This window comes from Muntiacus reevesi, chromosome 15 (genome assembly GCF_963930625.1).
Source record: "Muntiacus reevesi chromosome 15, mMunRee1.1, whole genome shotgun sequence".
NCBI classification, from domain to species: Eukaryota; Metazoa; Chordata; class Mammalia; order Artiodactyla; family Cervidae; genus Muntiacus; species Muntiacus reevesi.
Genome location: NC_089263.1, coordinates 29396769 through 29420728, shown reverse-complemented (window position 1 = coordinate 29420728; position 23960 = coordinate 29396769). Strand labels below are relative to the sequence as shown.

General features: G+C 38.2%; 1 protein-coding gene across 1 annotated transcript in view; it reads left to right on the top strand.

The window, feature by feature from the left end:
• NRG4 (neuregulin 4) overlaps positions 1–23702 on the top strand; it is a 103252-nt gene extending 79550 nt beyond the window's left edge. Inside the window, exons 6-8 of the mRNA XM_065906982.1 lie at positions 2622–2701; positions 10272–10355; positions 22688–23702. Of these exons, the coding sequence (XP_065763054.1) occupies positions 2622–2701; positions 10272–10288 (97 nt within the window). The 3' untranslated portion in view covers positions 10289–10355; positions 22688–23702. The remainder of the gene's footprint in view (positions 1–2621; positions 2702–10271; positions 10356–22687) is intronic.
• The last annotated feature ends 258 nt before the right edge of the window (positions 23703–23960 follow it).

The window sequence follows — 23960 nt, the reverse complement described above, 5'->3', positions numbered from 1 at the left end:
GAATCTGCCCATTAGAACTCAGGAAAGGTCATAGAGGCTGATAAAAAGGCTATTTCCTGTAATCAAAGAAATGAGAGACACAGAAAGGCTTTGTGCCCAGGAGCCCCAGAGGACCCTGCTCGGTATCAAGTGCCTGCGTAAATCTTAGAAACATAATTTTATGTGAAAGAAACAAGTCACATAAAAAATGTAACAGTATGATCCTACTCATGAAAAGTTTAAAACTAGACAAAACTAAATAATGTATTGCTTGGGGTGATATATATGATTGGTTCAAGTAAGAGACTGGTTAGCACAAAATACAGAATGATGGTTACCTGTGGTGGGAAGAGAAAGGGAAGCACTCAAAGAAGGCATGGAATGTTAATAGCCTGTTTCTAATCTTGTGCTTTGCACGTAAGGGTCTATCACTGATTTCTAAACTGGTATCGACTTAAATATTCACAACCAAAATTTGAGAGTTATGTGTTTTTTTGGCAGGAATTTTTAGGACTTCAAGCCTGGGAGGCAGCATCTCAAGTAATCTTGAGAAAATTGCTCCGAGGAGGCAAGCCAGGAGCTAGGATAGATGGAAGTTTTGCAACAAAGTAGTCAGAACATCCAATATGTTTAAATCTTTTCATTATTGTTAATTAAAGAAAACCAGCTACAGTAAGTTAAGGAATTTAGCACTTTTCTGTATACGAGAAGATGCAAGAATCTGGATTCACTGAAATTATTCCTTTGATATGCACCTTAATTATTTGGGGCCAGTTTCCTGTGTTTTTACCTTCCTCAGGGCTCACTACAGGGAGTGGCAGCAGTCAGATGGCAGGCGTTCTTTCCTTTCCAAGTTCCCTCAGGGCTCACCAGCGGCCTGTGGGCAGGCTGCAGACTGATGACTGTGACATCCTTTGTTTACTGACATGGCAGGAGATATTCCATTTCTCTCCAAGCATAAATATTGTCATTCACTCGTTTTATATGTGGACTGTACTGAAAAATAAAATAAAGCAACTTTTACCATATATAAATGTTAAACATTTTCATATTAATTGGAAAATGAATGTAAATTTAATAACTGAGAAAAATAGCATCCTTAAGATTCTTACAAAAATAATATGACATTGAATAATTTTCAGAAATGGTTATAATATGCTACACACTGTACCTTTTCCATTTTTAAATGACAACACAAGCAGAGGTATTTCTACATGATGATTTGTGTCTTATCAAGAGTAGAATTAATTTGAAAAAAACACGAGTAGCTATTGCTTATAAAAAAATCTAGTCATAAGATTTAGGCTCTTGCATACTGACCAGGTGAAACATACTGTCTGAAATGAATTAAAGAATTAAAAGAATTAAAACAAGTCAATGTTTACTGTAGTTTTTTAGGTCCATCAGTGGTTGAAATTGCTTTAAGCTGAAGCCCTTTTGAAATTTAATAACTAATTAATGTCATGTTTGAATGAGGTCCAAAATGATAACCCATATGCTGAAATCTAGGCAGAATCAATCATGTTTCATGAGGAGGAATCAGTGTATTTTTAGAAAACACACTTCATTTTGCTATGGTTAAAAGTGGTTTTGAATTAATTTTCATTAATGTAATACTCTAGGCATTGACTTACTGAAAAAAAATCGAAAGCAAGTGTACATTTCAATATCTTATTTAATATTAAAAGTGATTTTTAAAAACTCTGTCATGGGCATTTGAATGTAATTAGAAACTATATTAATTGACCAGATGACAAAAAAGATTGATGAACTGTAGACTTGGAAAAGTACAAGTGAGGGACTTATCTGGTGGTCCAGTGGTTAAGAATCTGCCTGCCAATGCAGGGAACATGGATTCAATTCCTGGTCCAGGAAGATCGCACTTGCTGGGGGGCATCTAAGCCCACACACCACAACTACTGAAGCCCCTGCATCCTAAGCCTGTGCTACACAACAAGAAAAGCCACCACAATGAGAAGCCTATGCGCCACAACTGGAGAATAGCCCCCACTTGCCTCAACTAGAGAAAGCCTGTACATAGCATTGAAGATCCAATGCAGCCAAAAATAAAAAAAATTTTTTTAAAGGTGCAATTGAGTTTCTCAATAGTTGAGTAGAGCCACCCCATGTCACATAAAGTGTTACTCAGTAGACTCTGACTCTTTGCGACCCCATGGACTGTAGCCCACCAGGCTCCTCTGTCCATGGAAATCTCCAGGCAAGAATACCGAAGTGGGCTGCCATTCCCTTCTCCAGAGGATCTTCCTGACCCAGGGATCAAACCTGGGTCTCCTGCGTTGCAAGCAGATTTTTTTACTGACTGAGCCACCATAACGATCCCAACTAATAATGAAAACGAACCACTTTAAGAAGAGCACAACGATGCTACATTAAAACAGCACAGTTGTGCTGTCTTAAAGGAGAAAGACTAAGTGGCATCATCAGCATCTGAAGCCCCTACAGATGACCTGCCTGCCCTGGTGGATTTGTTAAATAATGGGGTACAGTTTTAGGGAAGCTCTGGCAGTTTCAGATAGTTGCGGAAAAGAAAATAGACTTCCATATATTCAAGTTTAAACTTGCTTTCTGCGTTTGCACTTACCCATTTTCCATTTGTGTGTTTCTTTCTTCTTTATTGTCAGGAAGGGCCATCTTCAGAGGGCCAGCTCGGTCCAGTATGATATCAACTTGGTAGAGACAAGCAGTACCAGTGTCCACCACAGTGAGTAAATTCAAAATAAATGTATATTTTAAAACCCTGTTAGATGTTGGATGTTTAATGGGATTTGAATCTATCCAAAAAATGTTGACCCTAAAAATTTTTTCTATGGGTTTTTTTACCTGAAGATGAATTTCTCATTAGCTATATAACACAAGTCGTCTTTTTTCCCCAAAGAAAACTATGTTATCACAATGTGTGAAATTATGATGTTAGTTATGTTTCACAGACTGATTTTTACAGAAGTAATTTGAAGTGGACTGGTATAAATATATATATATATATATATATGGACAGGAGGAGGATTTTTATCTATAAGGATAAGCAAATCTTTTGGAAATGTATGGGTCAATTCATGTTTTAAAAATATCACTAGATGTCTGCTTCTGACCAAGATGGAGTAACAGTGACTGGATTTAAACAATTTAAACTGGATTTAAACAATACCTCCTCCTTGAAACAATTTATAAATGGACATTATACATTAAGCAATGGTTTTTAAGACATTGGACAACAGGGAACAAAGGATCATGAGAGATGGAAAACAGATGAGATGAACCAGTGATTCCCTCAAATTATTGCCTTGAGAGAGTTTCCAGGCTGTGTCATGGGAAAGTTGGTTGGATGACCCAGGTTGATCAGTGTGGCTTGATCAATATAGTTCACTGAATGGAGAGAGAATTTCAGAGGTCTTCAAATATTCAGTTGAGTGATAATCACATGTATACTAGGAAAATACTTGATATTAGGGAAAGAATCACCTGATAGGATTAGAGGTACCCACTATTCACACAAGGCTAGGAAAAGTGCCTGTTCCCAATAATAAGGCTAAAAATCCTAGTTATTTCTCGAGTAATAATGTACACCAAAGATTGTTTTTTCAGTAGTGGGGAATAATTAGCCCTAGATTGGGTACTGTTCCAGTCCTGCCTAACAGACCATAAAAGCAAGAACTGAAAGAATCAAATTGTTTCTAAATAACCTAACTGCATCATCATCATCATCAGTTCCATCACTCAGTCATGTCCGACTCTTTGCGACCCCGTGGACTGCAGCAATTTGCCTTGATTCATGAACCTAACATTCCAGGTTCCTATGCAATATTGCTGTTTACAGCATCGGACCTTGCTTCTATCACCAGTCACATCCACAACTGGGTATTGATTTTGCTTTGGCTCCATCCCTTCATTCTTTCTGGAGTTATTTCTCCACTGATCTCCAGTAGCATATTGGGCACCTACCGACCTGGGGAGTTCATCTTTCAGTGTCCTTTCTTTTTGTCTTCTCATACTGTTCATGGGGTTCTCAAGGCAATACTGAAGTGGTTTGCCATTCCCTTCTCCAGCGGACCACATTCTGTCAGACCTCTCCACCATGACCCGACCGTCTTGGGTGGCCCCACATGGCATGGCTTAGTTTCACTGAGTTAGACAAGGCTGTGGTCCTGTGATCAGATTGGCTAGTTTTCTGTGATTATGGTTTTAGTGTGTCTGCCCTCTGATGCCCTCTTGCAACACCTACCGTCTTACTTGGGTTTCTCTTACCTTGGACGAGGGGTATCTCTTCACGGCTAATCCAGCAAAGCGCAGCTGCTGCTCCTTACCTTGGACGAGGGGTATCTCCTCACGACTGCCCCTCCTGACCTTGAACGTGGAGTAGCTCCTCTCAGCCCTCGTGCGCCTGCACAGCCGCCGCTCCTTGGACGTGGGGTTGCTCCTCTCGGCCTGAAAGATGATGCTGTGAAAGTGCTGCACTCAATATGCCAGCAAATTTGGAAAACTCAGCAGTGGCCACAGGACTGGAAAAGGTCAGTTTTCATTCCAATCCCAAAGAAAGGCAATGCCAAAGAATGCTCGAACTACTGCACGATTGCACTCATCTCACACGCTAGTAAAGTAATGCTCAAAATTCTTCAAGCCAGGCTACAGCAATACGTGAACCGTGAACTTCCAGATGTTAAAGCTGGTTTTAGAAAAGGCAGAGGAACCAGAGATCAAATTGCCAACATCCGCTGGATCATCGAAAAAGCAAGAGAGTTCCAGAAAAACATCTATTTCTGCTTTATTGACTATGCCAAAGCCTTTGACTCTGTGGATCACAATAAACTGTGGAAAATTCTTAAAGAGATGGGAATACCAGACCATCTGACCTGTCACTTGAGAAGCCTGTATGCCAGTCAGGAAGCAACAGTTAGAACTGGACATGGAACAACAGACTGGTTCCAAATTGGGAAAGGAGTATGTCAAGGCTGTATATTGTCACCCTGCTTATTTAACTTATATGCAGAGTACATCATGAGAAATGCTGGGCTGGAAGAAGCACAAGCTGGAATCAAGATTGCTGGGAGAAATATCAATAACCTCAGATATGCAGATGACACCACCCTTATGTCAGAAAGTGAAGAGGAACTAAAGAACCTCTTGATGAAAGTGAAGAAGAGTGAAAAAGTTGACTTAAAGCTCAACATTCAGAAGACTAAGATCATGGCATCCAGTCCCATCACTTCATGGGAAATAGATGGGGAGACAGTGGAAACAGTGTCAGAGTTTATTTTTTTTGGGCGCCAAAATCACTGCAGATGGTGATTGCAGTCATGAAATTAAAAGATGCTTACTACTTGGAAGGAAAGTTATGACCAACCTGGATAGCATATTAAAAAGCAGAGACATTACTTTGCCAACAAAGGTCCGTCTAGTCAAGGCTATGGTTTTTCCAGTGCTCATGTATGGATGTGAGAGTTGGACGGTGAAGAAAACTGAGCACTGAAGAATTGATGCTTTTGAATTGTGGTTGGAGAAGACTCTAGAGAGTCCCTTGGACTGCAAGGAGATCCAACCAGTCCATCCTAAAGGAGATCAGTCCTGGGTGTTCATTGGAAGGACTGATGTTGAAGCTGAAACTCCAATACTTTGGCCACCTCATGTGAAGAGTTGACTCACTGGAAAAGACCTTGATGCTGGGAGGGGTTGGGGGCAGGAGGAGAAGGGGACGACAGAGGATAAGATGGCTGGATGGCATCACTGACTTGATGGACATGGGTTTGGGTAGACTCCAGGAGTTGGTAATGGACAGGGAGGCCTAGAGTGCTGCAATTCATGGGGTTGTAAAGAGTCGGACATGACTGAGCAACTGAACTGCACTGCAGCACACCAGGCTTCCCTGTCCTTCACCAACTCCCAGAGTTTGCTCAAACTCATGTCCATCAAATCGGTGATGCCATCCAACCATCTCATCCTCTCTTGTTCCCTTCTCCTCCTGCCCTCAGTCTTTCCCAGCATCAGTGTCTGTTCCAATGAGTCAGTTCTTCACATCAGGTGGCCAAAATATTGGAGTTTCAGCTTCAGCATCAGTCATTCCCAATGAATATTCAGGACTGGTTTCCTTTAAAATTGACTGGTTTGACTTCCTTGGAGTCCAAGGGATTCTCAAGAGTCTTCTCCAACACCACAGTTCAAAAACATCAATTCTTTGGCACTCAGCTTTCTTTATAGTCCAACTCTCACAACCATACATGACTACTGGAAAAGCCATTGCTCTGACTAGGTGAACCTTTGTTGGCAAAGTAATGCCTCTGCTTTTTAATACACTGTCTAGGTTCATCATAGCTTTTCTTTCAAGGAGCAAGCGTCTTTTAATTTCATGGCTGCAGTCACCATCCACAGTGATGTTGGATCCCAAGAAAATAAAGTCTGTCACTGTTTCTATTGTTTCTTATCTATTTGCCATGAAGTAATGGGACTGGATGCCATGATATTCATATTTTGAATGTTGAGTTTTAAGCCAACTTTTTTACCCTCCTCTTTCACTTTCATCAAAAGGTTCTTTAGTTCCTCTTCACTTTCTGACATAAGGGTGGTGTCATCTGCATATCTGAGGTTACTGATATTTCTCCCAGCAATCTTGACTCCAGCTTGTGCTTTATCCAGTCCAGCATTTTGCATAATGTACTCCGTATATAAGTTAAATAAGCAGGGTGACAATATACAGTCTTGACGTACTCCTTTCCCAATTTGGAACCAGTCTGTTGTTCCATGTCTGGTTCTAACTGTTTCTTCTTGACCTGAAGATGTATTTCTCAGGCTGTAGGTACAGAGGTACGGTGGTCTACTATTCCCATCTCTTTAAGAATTGTCCAGTTTGTTGTGATCCACAGAGTCAAAGGCTTTGGCATAGTCAATAAAGCAGAAGTAGATGTTTTTCTGGAACTCTCTTGCTTTTTCGATGATCAAGTGGATGTTGGCAATTTGATCTCTGGTTCCTCTGCCTTTTCTAAAACCAGCTTGAACATCTGGAAGTTCTCAGTTCACGTGCTATTGAAGCCTAGCTTGGAGAATTTTGAGCATTACTTTGCTAGCATGTGAAATGAGTGCACTTGTGCGGTAGTTTGAACATACTTTGACATTGCCTTTCTTTGGGATTAGAATGAAAACTGACCTTTTCCAGTCCTGTGACCACTGCTGAGTATTCCAGATTTGCTGGCATATTGAAAATGGTTAGAATGGTAAATTTTATTAAGTATATTTCACAATAAAAAGCCAGAAAGAGATGCTGCAGTTTTTTTGGTTTTTGGTTGCACTGGGTGTTCATTGCTGTATGCAGGTTTTCTCTAGCTGTGGCAAGCTGGGGCTACTCTTCGTTGCAAGTTTCTCATTGCAGTGGCTTCTCTTGTTGCAGAGCGCAGGCTGTAGGGTTTGCAGACTTCAGTAGTGGCGGCACAGGGGCTTGGTTACGCTGTGGCATGTGAAATCTTCCCCACCAGGGATCAAACCTCCGTCCCTTGCATTGGCAGGCAGATTCTTAGTCAGGGTACTACCAGGGAAGTCTAAGATGCCATTATGAAATGATACTATCAGATGATTCATTTTAATATACTCAAAATTATCATTTGAGTTATCAAGAGATTGAGTTGTGTTCTTCTACTTTGTAATTGGGTGAAGTCATGTATTTAAATGGTTTGATGAGTTTTTTTATTTTTGCTTTTATTTGTAATGGTAATGTCTGGAACTACATTCATTTTTAAATGCTCGATGATAAAATAACCAGTGAAGAAATTCTCAGAGAACTGAATGTATTATTGTGCATGGTTTTAACTGGGAAGATTAATACAAATAGAGCCAAATGTGACAGGAAAAAATGCGGGAATGACTGATTGCCAGTTAACGCTTGAATGCACGAGTATCCATGCTTGTAATTCACCAATGGTTTCTCTCCTCAAAGGATTTGCCTCTTAATTTTTTTTCGGAATGTTCAATGGGATGGTAAAAACTCAAATTATTTTTTAGAAACCACATACACCTAAAAAGCAAGTTGGCTTCTTTTCAGTTTATAAAGATGTGTTTGATAATAAAATTGAAACTACCTTGGAGTCTTTCCACACAGGGGTACTCTGGTTTAATTGGGAAAAGAGTTTCAGAACTCAAGTATTAAATTGATACCTTCTTTTAACGAGGAAAAAAGGGTATCACAACCAGGGGTAAAAATCTGGATAAGGTGTTGGGCGTAGCTCACAAAATTAGCTCACTGGCCACTTATTTTTTCAATGTCAAACAGTCTCAATAACTGCAAAGCCATTACTTTAAAAAAAGGAAATAAATGCCCTTACTGCATGTGACAAGATCTGTGTCATGAAAACAAAGTTGATCTTGGGGATTAGGAATTTCTTCATGCTTATATTTGTTAAGAAAATCAGAGCGTGATGGTACATGTTATTTTAAAATTTGTTAATGACCTGTTTTCACCAGGAAACTCCTCTTGCCACCATAACATAAAGCTTTATTCAGTTTAACACTCCTTTCTAATAGATTTGTTCATGTCACCTTGTATGCATCTGAAATATAAATCTCCAGAGGCAATTTTTTCAATTTGTTCATTAAGTAAACCTACAGCTTTAAGTCCTGGCATTCATTTAGATTGTGATTACGTATCATCCCCATTGCAATAACACACTAGTTCTTAAAGTACAGCTCTTTAAATGAAAAGAAAGTAAGGTAACTATGGAACCATGAACATCAGGTACCTATAGGTGCCAGACACTGGCTGGTATTTCACTTTGGAGACTTATAAGTCTTAATACCTGTTGTGAAATATCAGTCACCTCAGATACGCAGATGATACCAAATGTCAATAACCTCAGATATGCAGATGATACCACCCTTATGTCAGAAAGTGAAGAGGAACTAAAGAGCCTCTTGATGAAAGTGAAAGAGGAGAGTGAAAAAGTTGGATTAAAAATCAACATTCAAAATACGAAGGTCATAGCATTCAGTCCCATCACTTCATGGCAAATAAATGGAGAAACAATGGAAATAGCGAGAAACTTTATTTTTCTGGGCTCCAAAATCACTGCAGATGGTGACTGCAGCCTTGAAATTAAAAGCCACTTGCTCCTTGGAAGAAAAGCTATAACCAACCTAGACGGCATATTAAAAAGCAGAGCCATTACTTTGCCAACAAAGGTTCACCTAGTCAAAGCTATGGTATTTCCAGTAGTCATGTATGGATGTGAGAGTTGGACTATAAAAAAAACTGAGCGGTAAAGAATTGATGCTTTTGAATTGTGGTTAGTTGGAGAAGACTCTTGAGAATTCCTTGGACGCCAAGGAGGTCAAACCAGTCAATTTTAAAGGCAATCAGTCCTGAATATTCATTGGGAAGGACTGATGCTGAAGCTGAAACTCCAATACTTTGGCCACCTGATGCAAAGAACTGACTCATTGGAAAAGACCCTGATGCTGGGATACACTAACGGCAGGAGGAGAAGAGGACAACAGAGGATGAGATGGTTGGATGGCATCACCGACTCAGTGGACATGAGTTTGAGCAAGCTCTGGGAGTTGGTGATGGACAGGGGGTTGCAGTCCATGGGGTTGCAGAGTCAGACACGACTGAGCGACTGAACTGAACTGAATGGAACCCATATTGAGGCAAGTGACATTCTTCTCTATGAAAAAGAAAAATGAAGTTTAGAGAGGTTAACGTCAAGATCACACATCAGAAGGTGGTAAGACAGAATTTAAACCCAGGTGAATCTAGTTCCCAAGTCCAAGTTTTTCATACTGTATTTATGCTTCCACAGATAGGGGTTAACAGGCTTAGGGCTCATTGGCTCTTGAGGGAATTGTCCCTACATTAAATACCAGCCACAGGTTTTGTTTTGTTTTTATCTCGGTTTTTGTTTTGTTTTTGCTACTTTCTCCTGTTTTCCTGTCATCAGTTATTCATTTTTATTGCTGTTAGAGTGACTCACACTTTACCAATCTTTCCCCCTTACCCTCTTTATCATTTGTAATATCTTTTAAAAAATTCACCAAGCTTGTTAGAACTTCAGGTAACAGAAAATAGGCAGTGAGAAAAGGCAGGGACACTTCTGTGAGATCTGAATGGAGGTGCTGATACAACTCTTCTGTGTTCTGAGGTGTGTTAAGAGGTTCATTTGGATGTTCTAGGCTAGTTCACCTCAACTTTTTGCCAACAGAAGGGGTGGATGTACATGTGTAAATAAAGACGTGTTGACAGTTGTGCACATAAAGAAAAACTGAGATGGAGAAAACATCTTGATTCTTTTTTTCCATAGGTCATGGAGAACATTGAAGAAATAACACAGTGAAGCCAAATCATTGCTTCTTTGTTATGAAGGCAGAGAGTGAAACACTAAAAGGTAAAATAAATTAAACAAGTTAATCTTTCTTTGTTCTGTAAATAAAAGACTGAAAGTTATCATACCTTGAAACACAGTCCATCCTGTTGCAAAGTATGTGTGTTTCTGTAACATATATTATTAACTTATTTGCAGTTGGTAAATAGGAGAGTAATATTAATCCTGTATGAAAGTTGCATGGGTTCAAACATGATTTTTTTTCCCCAATAAGCTAATATGTTGAAGCAACTAGAGGCAAACTTTCTCACAGCTCAGGAGAAACTCTTCATAATATATAAAGACCCTAAAAGACAAGTGAAAATCCTTTAAGGGCAAAGAGTGACTGTTTAGTCGCTTTCACTTTATTAATCTGGCTGGGGAAACTGCAAAGTGCAAGTTAACCATGAAGACATTTCACCTAGTTATTAGGAAAAAAGCATTGATTGATGAAGGTGAAACTGCACAGCTCATCTCAGGACTTAGCAAATCACAGGTTTCTTATGTCTTGGTGCAGAAGAAATTCAGTGAGGGACAAAGTAAGAGCTAAGAAGTGGATTCATAGTTTAGGATGCTTTTGAAGGATACAAGCACAGGCAAGAGACCTCTGCCCTGAGAACTAAGTGGGCAACATGTTTATAAGCAAAGGGAAAATAGAAAGGGGAAGAAGACCACTTTCTTCCTCATTCTTTGAGTGGACGTCAAGCTTTCATCACTAGCTCCTCCTCCAGTCAGGCAGAGGAGTTTTTGACCCTATATGGTCAAACTGGGATTGTCATGGTGCTATCCACATCAGCAGAAGGGTGGTAATGTAAACTAGCATAGACCAAAATATGTTAAATCACCTCAGGTTTTAGTATGATGAAGTCTTCTACTTTGGAATGGCACCTTGCCCATGTATTCCTGTCTTTCGTATTTGCTAAGGGGCCTGTCTTAAGGATCATTCTCCTGCTGACCTCGACCAGCTGGGTGCAAGCCTCAATTTTTCACTTACTGGCCTGGAGCATACCTTATGCTTTTATTGTGTGGTTTCGTTGTTAAGCAGGCCTGTTTCACAATAGTCTGATTGCTTTCTTGAGTGATCACTAGCTTACAATGATCTCCCAAAGTTCCTTCTCTATCTATAACCCCCCAGTGGGATGTCAAAAGCTACCTGTGTAACTATCCTGCTCTATTCCTGTTATTGGGAGCTACCTTTAGATCCTATTTTTAATGTTAATGCAATTGGTTTATTTTAAAAATAAGTATTTATTTGGTTGTATTGGGTCTTAGTTGTGCATGCGGGATCCTTAGTTGAGGATGTGGGTTCTAGTTGCCTGACCAGGGGTCGAACTGAGGCCCCCTTCATTGAGAGTGTAGAGTAGAGTCCTAGCCACTGGATCGCCAGGGAAGTCCTGAAAATGGTTCTATGAGAAGCAATTGATTTCAGGGTTTGTATCTGAAAGGAAGAAGCACAAACGCCAAAGTTTAAGTATATAAAAGATAGACTGATTCTCAGTGAAGATACTAGTGGAAATTTAGGATTTTTGTTTTTGTTACTGCTCAGGTTACAAAACTCCAAACCTTTTTTCCCCTGTAAGGCTTTTCATTTTACGGCATGATTTTACAGATCATGAGGTTTCCATCTTATTAGCAGCAATATAAAGAATGCGTTTGGTAAAGTTGGTAACAGAAGTCCATAGTATTCATTAAGGCTCCTCTTTTTTTTTTTTTTTTAACAGTTTTATAGATTTTAACAAATGCATGATTTCATGTGTCCACCACTGTGTGTCACATTAAATAATTTCACCACCAAAAATCTTCTGTGCTCCATCTACTCTTTCCCAGTCTCAGTGGTAACCACTGATCCCTTTATTATCTCTATAGTTTTTTACTATCTCTATAGCTTTTTCTGGAATGTCATATAGTTGGAATCATACAGTAGGTAACCTTTTCAGATTGACTTCTTAGCCTTTTATACATGCAATTCAATGGCATTAAGTATATTCCCATTGGTTCAACCATCACCACTGTCCCATCTCCAGAACTTTCTCATCATCCTATACCTAATGCTACACCCATTAAACAATAACTCCCCATTCCCTCCTCTACTCAGACCGTGGTAGCTAACATTCTACTTAATCTCTAAGCATTTGAATATTCTCAATGCTTGATATAAGTCTCAGTACTTCATACAAATACATGAATCATGCATTTGTCCTTTTGTGTGTGGCTTATTTCACTTACCACATCTTCAGGGTTCATCAACAGTATAGTATGTATCCAAATTTCATTCCTTTTTATGACTGAATGATATTACATTGTATATATTTACCTCATTTTGTTTATTCATTTATCAACAGATGAACATGAGTCATTTCACTTTGGCTATTGTGATGATGCTTCTAGGAACATACATTTGCAAATAGCTGTTCAAGCCCCTGTTTTCTCTTCTTTTGTATAAATACCCAGAAGTAGTATCAAATGTTCATTCTATATTTAAATTTTTGAGGAACTATGATATTGTTTTCTACAGCAGCTATAGTGCTTTATATATATATATATAATAGCAATGTACTCTGGTTTCTCCACATCCTTGTCAACACTTTAAAAAAAAATAAGTAATAGCCACTCTTAATGTGTATGAAGCACTATTTCATCATGGTTTTGATTTGTATTTCCCAAATGATTAGTAATGTTGAGCATCTTTTCATGCGCTAATTGGTCATCTATATCTTCTTTGGATACCTGTCTATTCAAGTCCTTTGCCCAGTTTTGAATTGGGTTGTCTTTTATAACTGTTGCTGCATTTTAGTTTTTTATATATATATATTTATTTATATAAATATATATTTTATATATTAATATATAATATATTATGTATATTTATTATTTTATATATACTTATTTTATATATTATATATAAATAAATATTTATATAAATTTATATATATATTTATAAATATATATTTTATACATTTACTTTATATATTACATATTTATATATTCTTATTGTTTTATATATAAATATATATTATATATAATAAATTTATATTTATATAAATCTGTTTATATATATTTATATATTAATATATATTTATAGATAATATATTAATATGTTAATATATTATATATTATCAATATATTAATTATAATATACAATTATATTAATGTGTGTATATATAATAACATATTAATATGTTAATATATTAATGGGTATTAATACCTCATCAGATATGTGATCTGCAAATATCTTCTCCCATCTGTGGATTGCTTTTTTTAGTCTGTTGATAGCATCCTTTGATCCATAAATGTCTTGCTTATTTGTGGCCGTGCTGGGTCTTCATTGCTTTGTGTGGGCTTTCTCTGCATTGGCTGTGGCAAGCAGGGGCTACTCTCTGGTGTGGTGTGCGGGCCTTGTACTGCGGTGGCTTCTCTTGTTGCCAAGCACAGGATGTAGAGTGTACAGGCATCAGTGGTTGCAGCATGTGGGTACAGGAGTTGCAGCATGTGGGCTCTGGGTGCATGGGCTTCAGTAGTGGTGGCACAGGCTCAGTAGGTGTGGTTCATGGTCTATTTGTCTGTTTTTATTCAGTATCACACTGTCTTGATTATTGTGTCATTGCATTAAAATTTGAAATCAGGAATTGTGAGTCTTCCAACTTTGATGTTTTTCAAGATTATTGTTGTTGTTCAGTTGCTAAGTCATGTCTGACTGTGATTCCATGGACTGCAGTGCACCAGACTTCCCTGTCCTTCACCATCTCCCAGAGCTTGCTCAAACTCATGTCCATTGAGTCAGTGATACCATCCAACCATCTCATCCTCTGTCACCCCCTTCTCCTCCTGCCTTCAGTCTTTCCCAGAACCAGGGTCTTTTCCATCAGGTGGCCAAAGTATTGGAGCTTCAGCTTCAGCATCAGTCCTTCCAATGAATATTCAGGGTTGATTTCCTTTAGGATTGACTGGCTTGATCTGCTTGCTGTCCAAGGAACTCTCAAGAGTCTTTTCCAGCACCACAGTTTGAAAGCATCAATTCTTTGGTATTCAGCTTTCTTCTTTTCAAGATTGTTTTGGCTATTTGGATCCTAGATATTCCGCTTGAATTATTTTTTCTGTATCTGTAAAGAATGTCATTGAGATTTTGAAGTGAATTCTATTGAATCTGTAGATCACTTTGGATAGTATTGACATCATACCAATATTAAGTCTTCCAGTCTGTTTACACAGGATGTCTTTCAACTTATTGGTGTCATCTTTAACATCATTAATATCAGCTTCCCTGATAGCTCAGTTGGTAAAGAATCCATTTGCAACGCAGGAGACCCTGGTTTGATTCCTGGGTCAGGAAGATCCCTTGGAGAAGGGATAGGCTACCCACTCCAGTATTCTTGGAGTATTCCCTTATAGCTCAGCTATAAAGAATCTCCCTGCAATGTGGGAGACCTGGGTTCAATCCTTGGGTTGGGAAGATCCCCTAGAGAAGGGAAGGGCTACCCATTCCAGTATTCTGGCCTGGACAATTCCATAGACTATATAGTCCATGGGGTCCCAGAGTCAGATACAACTGAGCGACTTTCACATTTACATCATTAAGCAGTGTCTTGTGGTTTTCAATGTACAAGTCATCAACTTCTTCATTAAGACTTCATTAAGTCTTTGGGGTTGTTCATATTAGTATATAGAAAGGCAACTGATTTTGTGTGTTGTTTCTATACCTAAACATTGCTGGATTTTTTTCTTAGTGCTAACAGATTTGGGGGTGTGGAGATCATTTGTGTTTTCTACACATAGGACCATGTATTCTGCAGAGATAATTTTCCTTCATTCTAATTTCATTCTTTTTCTTGAATAATTACTCTGCCTTGAACTTCCAACACTGTGCTGAATAGGAGTAGTAAACGCTGCATCCTTATCTTGTTCATGATTTCAGTCCTTTTCCGTTGAGTATAATGTTAGCTGTAAGAGTTTCATATGTGGTCTTTATTATGTTGAGGTTCAGTTCAGTTCAGTTGCTCAGTCATGTCTGACTCTGCGACCCCATGAATCGCAGTACGCCAGGTCTCCCTGTCCATTACCAACTCCTGGAGTCTACCCAAACCCATGTCCATCGAGTCAGTGATGCCATCCAGCCATATCATCCTCTGTCGTCCCCTTCTCCTCCTGCCCCCAACCCCTCCCAGCATCAGGGTCTTTTCCAATGAGTCAACTCTTCACATGAGGTGGCCAAAGTATTGGAGTTTCAGCTTCAACATCAGTCCTTCCAATGAACACCCAGGACTGATCTCCTTTAGGATGGACTGGTTGGATCTCCTTGCAGTCCAAGGGACTCTCAAGAGTCTTCTCCAACACCACAGTTCAAAAGCATCAATTCTTCGGCACTCAGCTTTCTTCACCGTCCAACTCTCACATCCATACATGACTACTGGAAAAACCATAGCCTTGACCAGACAGACCTTTGTTGGCAAAGTGATGTCTCTGCTTTTAAATATGCTATCCAGGTTGATCATAACTTTCCTTTCAAGGAGTAAGTGTCTTTTAATTTCATGGCTGCAATCACCATCTGCAGTGGTTTTGGAGCCCAACACTGTTTCCCCATCTGTTTCCCATGAAGTGATGTTGAGGTAGCTTCCTTCAATTCCTAGTGTGTTGAGTGGTTTTTTGTTTTTTTTAATCAAAAAAATTTTGTCAAATCCTTTTTCAGCATCAATGATATGATCCACGTGGGACCCTCATTCTGCTAATGTGGTGTATTGTATTCAGTTGGATTTTTATCTGTTGAACCATCCCCATATATTCAAAATGTATAAAATTTTTAAAGTGATCTTGAATTCAGTTTGCTAATCCTTTAAGAATTTTGCATCAGTATTCAACAGGGATATTGGTCTTTAACTTTCTTTTCTTGTGTTGTCATTGTCTGGCTTTGGTATCAGGGTAATACTAGGCTTATATAGTGGATTAGAAAGTGTTCTCTCATATTGAATTGTTTTTCTAAAAGTTTGAGGACTGATGTTATTTCTTCTTTAAATGTTTGGTAGAACTGAGTAAAGTCAGAGGTTGCAGGATTTTCTTTTGTTAGGAGGTTTTTGACTGCTGATTCAATCTCCTTTCTAATTATAGGTCTATAAAGACCTAATTTCTTCATGAATCAGTCTTGGTATGGTTTTTACAAATGTATCCATTACATCTAGGTTATCCAAGATGTTTACAACTGCTCTTGTATTCTTATGAGCCTTTTTATTTTTGTAGACTCATTAGTAATATCCTTAATCTTGTTTTTTGAAGTTGAGTCTTTTCTGTTATTGATCTAGCTAAAAGTTTATCCATTTTATTAACCTTTTCAAAGAACTAACTTTTGATTCAAAATTTTCTGTTTAGCATTTTGCTTGTCTTAGTTCTAATATTCTAGTATTAATCTAATATTCTAGTATCCTAGTAGCTTTGGGCTTAGTCCATTCTTCTTTTTCTGGTTCCTTAAGTTATAAAGTTAGAATGTTGATTTCAGGTTTCTTTCTTAAGGTAAACATTTGCAGCTAAAATATTCTTACGGGATGCAATGAAAGCAATGCATGTTGTGTTTTGCTTAATGTATTTTGAGGATGTTATTAGATGTATAAATGTTTGTAATTGTTGTATCTGTTATATAAAACCCTATAGAACATCCTTCTCTGTCTCTTTAAATTCAAAAAGGTTATAAGTCTATTTGATAATAGTATACTGTTCTTTTTTGATTACTATTCACATGGAATATCTTTATCCATCCTTTTACTTTCAGCCTATTTAGATCTGAAGTCAGTCTCTTGTAGACAGCACATGGTTAAATTAATTGTTGGTAAGGAGGAATTTAGGTTGTTTTGCTACTTCTCTTCTAAACACTTCATGGATTTTTGCTCCTTATTTTGTTAGTGTCTTTGGTGTTTTGATTTTTTTTCTAGTAAAACATATAAATTCTCTCCTTTTGTATGTATTCTATAGCTATTTCTCTTTTTTGGCAGTTATTTTTTTTCCTGCTGCACTGCACAGCTTGTGGGATCTTAGTTCCCCAATCAGGGACTGAACCTAGGACCTTAGCAATGAGAGTGTGGAGTCCAAACCACTGGACTACATGGGAATTCTTCTGTAGCTATTTCTTTGTGGTTACCATGGGGATTCCGTTTAATGTCATAAAGTAATAACACTAATTTGAATTTATAGCAGGTTAAGTTCAATAGTTAATAAAAACGTTGCTACCTTGCTCTTATATAAATTTGCCTTCACTCCCTTTCAGTCATTAATGTCACAGGATTCTATCTTTAAGCATTGTGTCGGAAAACATAAACCAATAACTTTTTATACACTGGTTCCTAAATTGTGTGGAAAACAGAGTTAAACATTAGAGTTATATTAGTTTCTATACTGCAGAGCTTTATTTCTTTTTATGGTTTCCTGTTCTTATCCTTTGTCCTTGAAGAATTCCCTTTAGCATTTCTTGCAAGGCATATCTAGTTGTAATAGTCTCCTCCTGCTTTTATCTGATAATGGTTTCATTTCTTCCTCATTTTTGATGGATAGTTTTGCCAGATAAAGTATTTTAGGTTGACAGTTTTTTCTTTTAGCACTTTGAATATATCAAACCACTGCTATATGGCCTCTATGGTTTCTGATGAGGAATCTGATAATCTTACTGAAGATCACTTTATTTATTTATTTATTTTTTTAATTTTATTTTTTAAATTTTTTTATTTTTCAGTGGGTTTTGTCATACATTGATGTGAATCAGCCATAGAGTTACACGAATTCCCCATCCCGGTCTCCCATCCCACCTCCCTCTCCACCCGATTCCTCTGGATCTTCCCAGCCCAACAGGCCCGAGCACTTGACTCATGCCTCCCACCTGGGCTGGTGGTCTGTTTCACCACAGATAATATACATGCTGTTCTTTCAAAACATCCCACCCTCCCCTTCTCCCACAGAGTTCAAAAGTCTGTTCTGTACTTCTGCATCTCTTCTTCTGCCCTGCATATAGGGCCATTGTTACCATCTTTCTAAATGAAGATCACTTTAAAAAAATTTTACTTTTGGCTGTGCTAGGTCTTCATTGCTGCATGGGCTTTTCTCTAGTTGTGGCAAGCGGGAACTACTTTCTAGTTGTGGTGCCCAGGCTTCTCATTGTAGTGGCTTCTCTTGTTGAGGAGCACAGGCTCTAGAGTGCACCAGCTTCACTAGTTGTGACAAGCTCAGTGGTTGTGTCTCCCAGACTCTAGAGCACAGGCCCAACAGTGGTGGCACACAGGCTTAGTCAGGTTTAGCTGCTCTGCAGAACGTGGACTCTTCCTGGATCAGGGATCAGGCCCATGTCTCCTGTATTGACAGGTGGATTCTTTACCACTGAGCCACATAGGAAGCGCTGAACGTCCGCTTTATGAGTCTCTTCATTCTTGCTGCTTTCAAGATTCTTTCTTTTTGTATAGCTTAATTATACAGATCTTCCTTGACTTACAGTGGGGTTGTATATTGATAAACCCATGGTAAGTTGACAATATCATAAGTTGAAGTGCATTTTATATACCTATCCTGAACATCACAGCTAAGCCTATCCTACCTTAAATGTTCTCTGAACAATTACATTAGCCTATAGTTGGGCAAAAATCATCTAATACTAAGCCTATTTTGAAGTGATGTAATTGAATACTGTGCTGAAAAACAGAATGATTTTAAGTATATTAGATGTTTACCCTCATGATCACGTGGCTGACTGGGAGCTGTAGCTCTCTATCACTGCCAATCAGCATAAGTGCATATCTCATTGCATATTGCTAACGTGGGAAAAGATCAAAATTCAAAACTTGAAGTGTGGTTTTTACTGAATGCGTATCACTTTTGTAACATTAAGGTTTGAAAAATCCCAGGTCCTAGGTTGAGGACAAACTATATATCTTTTGACTTTACCCTATTTGGTATTCATTGAGCCTCTGGACATCTACATCCACATCTTAGATCAAGTCTGGCAAGCTTCTTGTCATTATTTCTTCAAATAATCATTGTATAGTTTTCTCTTTCCTCCTTGGACTCCTGTAACATTTCTTGTTCCATTTGAGGGTGTCTTGCAAATCCCTTAAGATTTTTTGTTTTCTTAGACATAGCAATTTCAACTGTCCTGTCTTCAGCTTTGCTGATGAATTTTTTTTGCTTGCTCAATTCTACTGTTCAACCCCTCTGGTGAAATTTTATTATTTTAACTTTCTGCTCTAGAATTTGTCTGGCTCCTTTTTGTAATTTCTCTCCATTGGTATTCCCATTTTATTCATCACTTTCTTGATTTTCATTAGTTCTTTGAGCATAATTAAAGACCTTTTCCTATTAAGTTCAGTGTGTGGGCTTCCTCCAGGCGTTTCTGTTTCATTGAATAGACCTTGTTTCCTTGTTTCTTTTTATGCCTTTCAGGTTTTTTGTTGTTGTTGAAAATTGGGCACTTTACTATTACAATATTGTAATTCTGAATATAACGTTGTTTTATCCTCAGTTAGTTCACCAGTTGTTGCTGACAGCTAAAAGCTGTTGTTCATGTTTTTGAGACTTCCAGGCCCTTTTTGCAAAGCCTATTCCTTGTGTGTGATCATTGAAACCTCTGTCCCTATTATCTCATGTTTATCTGATTTTAGAGATGTCCCTGGATGCCCGTTCTCCTTTTTGCAGTTTAGCTGTGTCCTAAGGCATTCCCACTATACTTAGTTAGGCTTGCTTTTATCCTAGGATCAGACCAAGATGAAAGCCTAAGGTCTTAAATCTTTTCTGAGCCATTTTTGTTTGTGCACACATTTGGCATTCTGCACTCCTTGGGTACAACTGCTTTTGAACGTCTGGTTTGTCAAAAATCTCACCCCAGTTTCTCCTCTGGGCCTTACATGGCCTGTATCTCGATGCCTGCGATTCTGTAGTTATCTGGCAGCTTTCACAAGCAGTGCCTTCCTTTTCTCGCCTGTTTCCAGGTTATGAAAAACAATGATGAACAGCTTGAATCAAATCTTGTAATCCCAAAGACAGATGAGAAAAGGCAGTGATTGGCAAGTAAAGTCTATTCTTCCTCTTCTGGCTTGAGGGAGGGAAATGGAAATCAGGCTTCTCTCATTTTAAGAATAAGCCCACCATTGCACGGGAGGCAAGGGTGGGTAAAAAGTCACATTTTCCTGCCATTTTGAGGATGGGTTTTCTTTACTGGGCTGTGTGTTGGTTGCTGTAAACCTTTGACTGTTTTCCAGAATTCCAACAAAGTTGGTTCATATAGTTGCTGCTTTCCACCTTTTCTCCTCAGTGTTTCTGTGGAGGAATCAAAGCTGGAATGTCATAGATCACAATTTTGCTTGTGTCAGTCAGATCAATTATGTTTATTTATTCCTATCTGTAATTCTAGTATCCTGACTAGGCTTTGAATATAGTATGTTTCAGATACATGTATGGTGACTGAATTTTAATTAGACTTGGAAATTTTGTGTAAATGTTAAGAAAAGGGTCTCAGTTATCTTCATCTACACTTAAAATTAATGAATAGATATTTTTTCTAATTCCTTGTAATAATCAGTCTTTCCTTTCTTGCTATGGTGTTACTGTTGTTCAGTCACTCAGTTGTGTCTGACTCTTTGCAACCTCATGGACTGCCCCATGCCAGGCTTCCCTGTCCATCACTAACTCTCAAAACTTGCTCAAACTCATGTCCATCGAGTCGGTGATGCCAACCAACCGTCTCATCCTCTGTGACCTCCTTCTCCTCCTGCCCTCCAGCATCAGGGTCTTTTCCAGTTAGTTGGGTCTTTTCCAGTGAGTCGGCTCTTTGCATCAGGTAGGCGAAGTATTGGAGCTTCAGCTTCAGCATCAGCCCTCCAAATGGCTATTTAGGGTGGATTTCCTTTAGGATTGACTGGTTTGATCTCCTTCCTGTCCAAGGAACTCTCAAGTGTATTCTCCAGCACCACAGTTTAAAAGTATCAATCCTTTGGTGCTCAGCCTTCTTTATGGTCCAACTCTCATATCTTTACATGATTACTGGAAAAACCATAGCTTTGACTAGACAGACCTTTGTCAGCAAAGTGATGTCTCTGCTTTTTAATACACTATCTAGGTTCATCATAGCTTTTCTTCCCAGGAGCAAGAGTCTTTTAATTTCATGACTGCAGTCACCATCCACAGTGATATTGGATCCCAAGAAAATAATGTCTGTCACTGTTTCCATTTTTCTCCCATCTATTTGCCATGAGGTGATGGGATCAGATGCCATGATCTTAGTTTTTTGTATGTTGAGTTTTAAGCCAGATTTTTCACTCTCCTCTTTCATCAAGAGGCTTTTTAGTTCCTCTTCACATTCTGCTGTTAGGGTGGTGTCATCTGCATATCTGAGGTTACTAATATTTCTCCCAGCAATCTTGATTTCAGCTTGAGCTATTTCACATGATGTACTCTGCATATGAGTTAAATAAGCAGAGTGACAATATACAGCCTTGACGTATTCCTTTCCCAATTTGGAACCAGTCTGTTGTTCCATGGCTGGTTCTAACTGTTGCTTCTTGACCTGCATACAGCTTTGTCGGGAGTCAGGTAAAGTGGTCTGGTATTCCCATCTCTTTCAGAATTTTGTAGTTTGTTGTGATTCACATAGTCAAAGGCTTTAGTGTAGTCAGTGAAGCAAGTTTTCCTGAAATTCTCTTGCTTTTTCTATGATCCAACAGATGTTGGCAATTTGATCTCTGGTTCCTCTGCCCTTTTCAAATCCAGCTTGAGCATCTGGAAGTTCTCAGTTCACATACTGTTGAAGCCTTGCTTGGAGAATTTTAAGCATTACTGTGCTAGCTTGTGAGATGAGGGCAGTTGTGCAATAGTTTGAACATTTTTTGGCACTGCCTTTGTTATTGGAATGAAAGCTGACCTTTTCCAGTCCTGTAGCCACTGCTGAGTTTTCCAAATTTACTGGCATATTGAGTGCAGCATTTTAACAGCATCACCTTTTAGGATTTGAAATAGCTCAGCTGGAATTCCATTCCCTCCACTAGCTTTGTTCGTATGAAAAGGCAAAAAGATATGATGTCCACAGAACATTAACTTTTATAAAGCCTTTCTGAAATGAAATGCTCCATACACTCTTAGTACCAAAACATTAAATGGTGTTTATTGGCTCCTGCCAAAGTTTTCTGCTTTATAGTAGCATATAGTCTTCTGTCTCCATCATGGCATAGTGCAGAAATGAAATAAAAACAAAAATAACATGTCTCATATAAATATTTGACATTTTCTATAAATGGGCCAATATTAAAATGACTTCCTGGTAACACTCTTTTACATAGTGCAGGTGTTAGTTTTGGTCATTTAACAAGGATGTTATTACTAATATTCACTATGTTTTATTTTAGGATTTTCATAAAGCAAGACTCATAAATTGTTTCTACAAGTGAAAACCAAGTCAGTCATCTAAAATCTCAATTTCAAATCAAGAGGATTTAGCGTCTTCTGTTTTTATTAGAACGGAATTTATGGTGGTGTTTAAATGGGTTAGGCTGTGTGGGCACAAAATGACAGAAGTAGATTTAATTACTTTCTCAAACATTTCTATAGAATGCATAGGAAACCATCAGGTTTGTGTAAGTTTATTTTACATTCTTTCATGTTCATTGTGTTAAATTTGCAGTACAAGTCAGTGGCAAAACCTTTGCTGTTTGGCTTCTCTTACTAGATTGAAAAGTGGTTGTATTTACCAATGGCCCAGGTTTAAGTAAAGTTGAGAATTACAGCAGTGAGCTGGCCTTCCCCTTCATTAGTCTAGGTCACAGGCTATTAACTGTAACAATGTGTAGGGTGTCTGTTTCCACATCTTAATCTGAGGCTTCCCTCCTCTTCCTTACACTGTTAGTTGGCTTTTCAAGGAGTTTATTCCTTAAAGCAGCCTTTAACAAGTCAAATTGTAGCTGCAGAAAGATTCTGCTTTGAAAGCACATAAGAAAGGATTTTTTAAACATTTTGATTGAATAAACAATCCTGTCAACCCTGTCACTTGATAGAAGGCAGTTCAGTATGTGAAGACACTAAGGATACATCTTTAGTTTTTTTTTTTGCTTGTGTCAATTTTGATCATTTTTCCAGTTTCAAAAGTGACTACGCAACAGTTGCCATTCTAGGAATTTTAATATGTTTTTAGCTGAAACAGTAACTTTTCCTTTAATGCTTAAGACAAGCCTTTCAAAAACAGCTAAATACTAATATTCAGAAATTAAAAATTCTATTGCAATCAAACTTTTCTTTGGACTTTCTTCAGGAACTAATATTGAGGATAATCATAGTTTAAAGAAATGTTAAAGTATTTTCATCATTCATGTAAATAAACAGCAGAAAGAAAATCTTTTGAAGTAAAAATTGGTTTAACAAATTATTAAAAACAGAAAAGTGTGAATGTTCATATATTTTAATTTCACTTACCTTGCAAGTTTCCTTCTATCCTGTTGGAACCACTGACTGTTACAAAAGGGCCATACGTTATGTTACACTGTATTAGAATATGCTAATACAGATGTCCTATAACAAAGACCTGGGAAAAACACAACTGGCTTATTAGGCAAGACTGATTTTAACTTCTGTCTTGTAAAACAGTCCAAAGATAGGCAGTCCAGATCAGTTTTGCACTTCAACAAA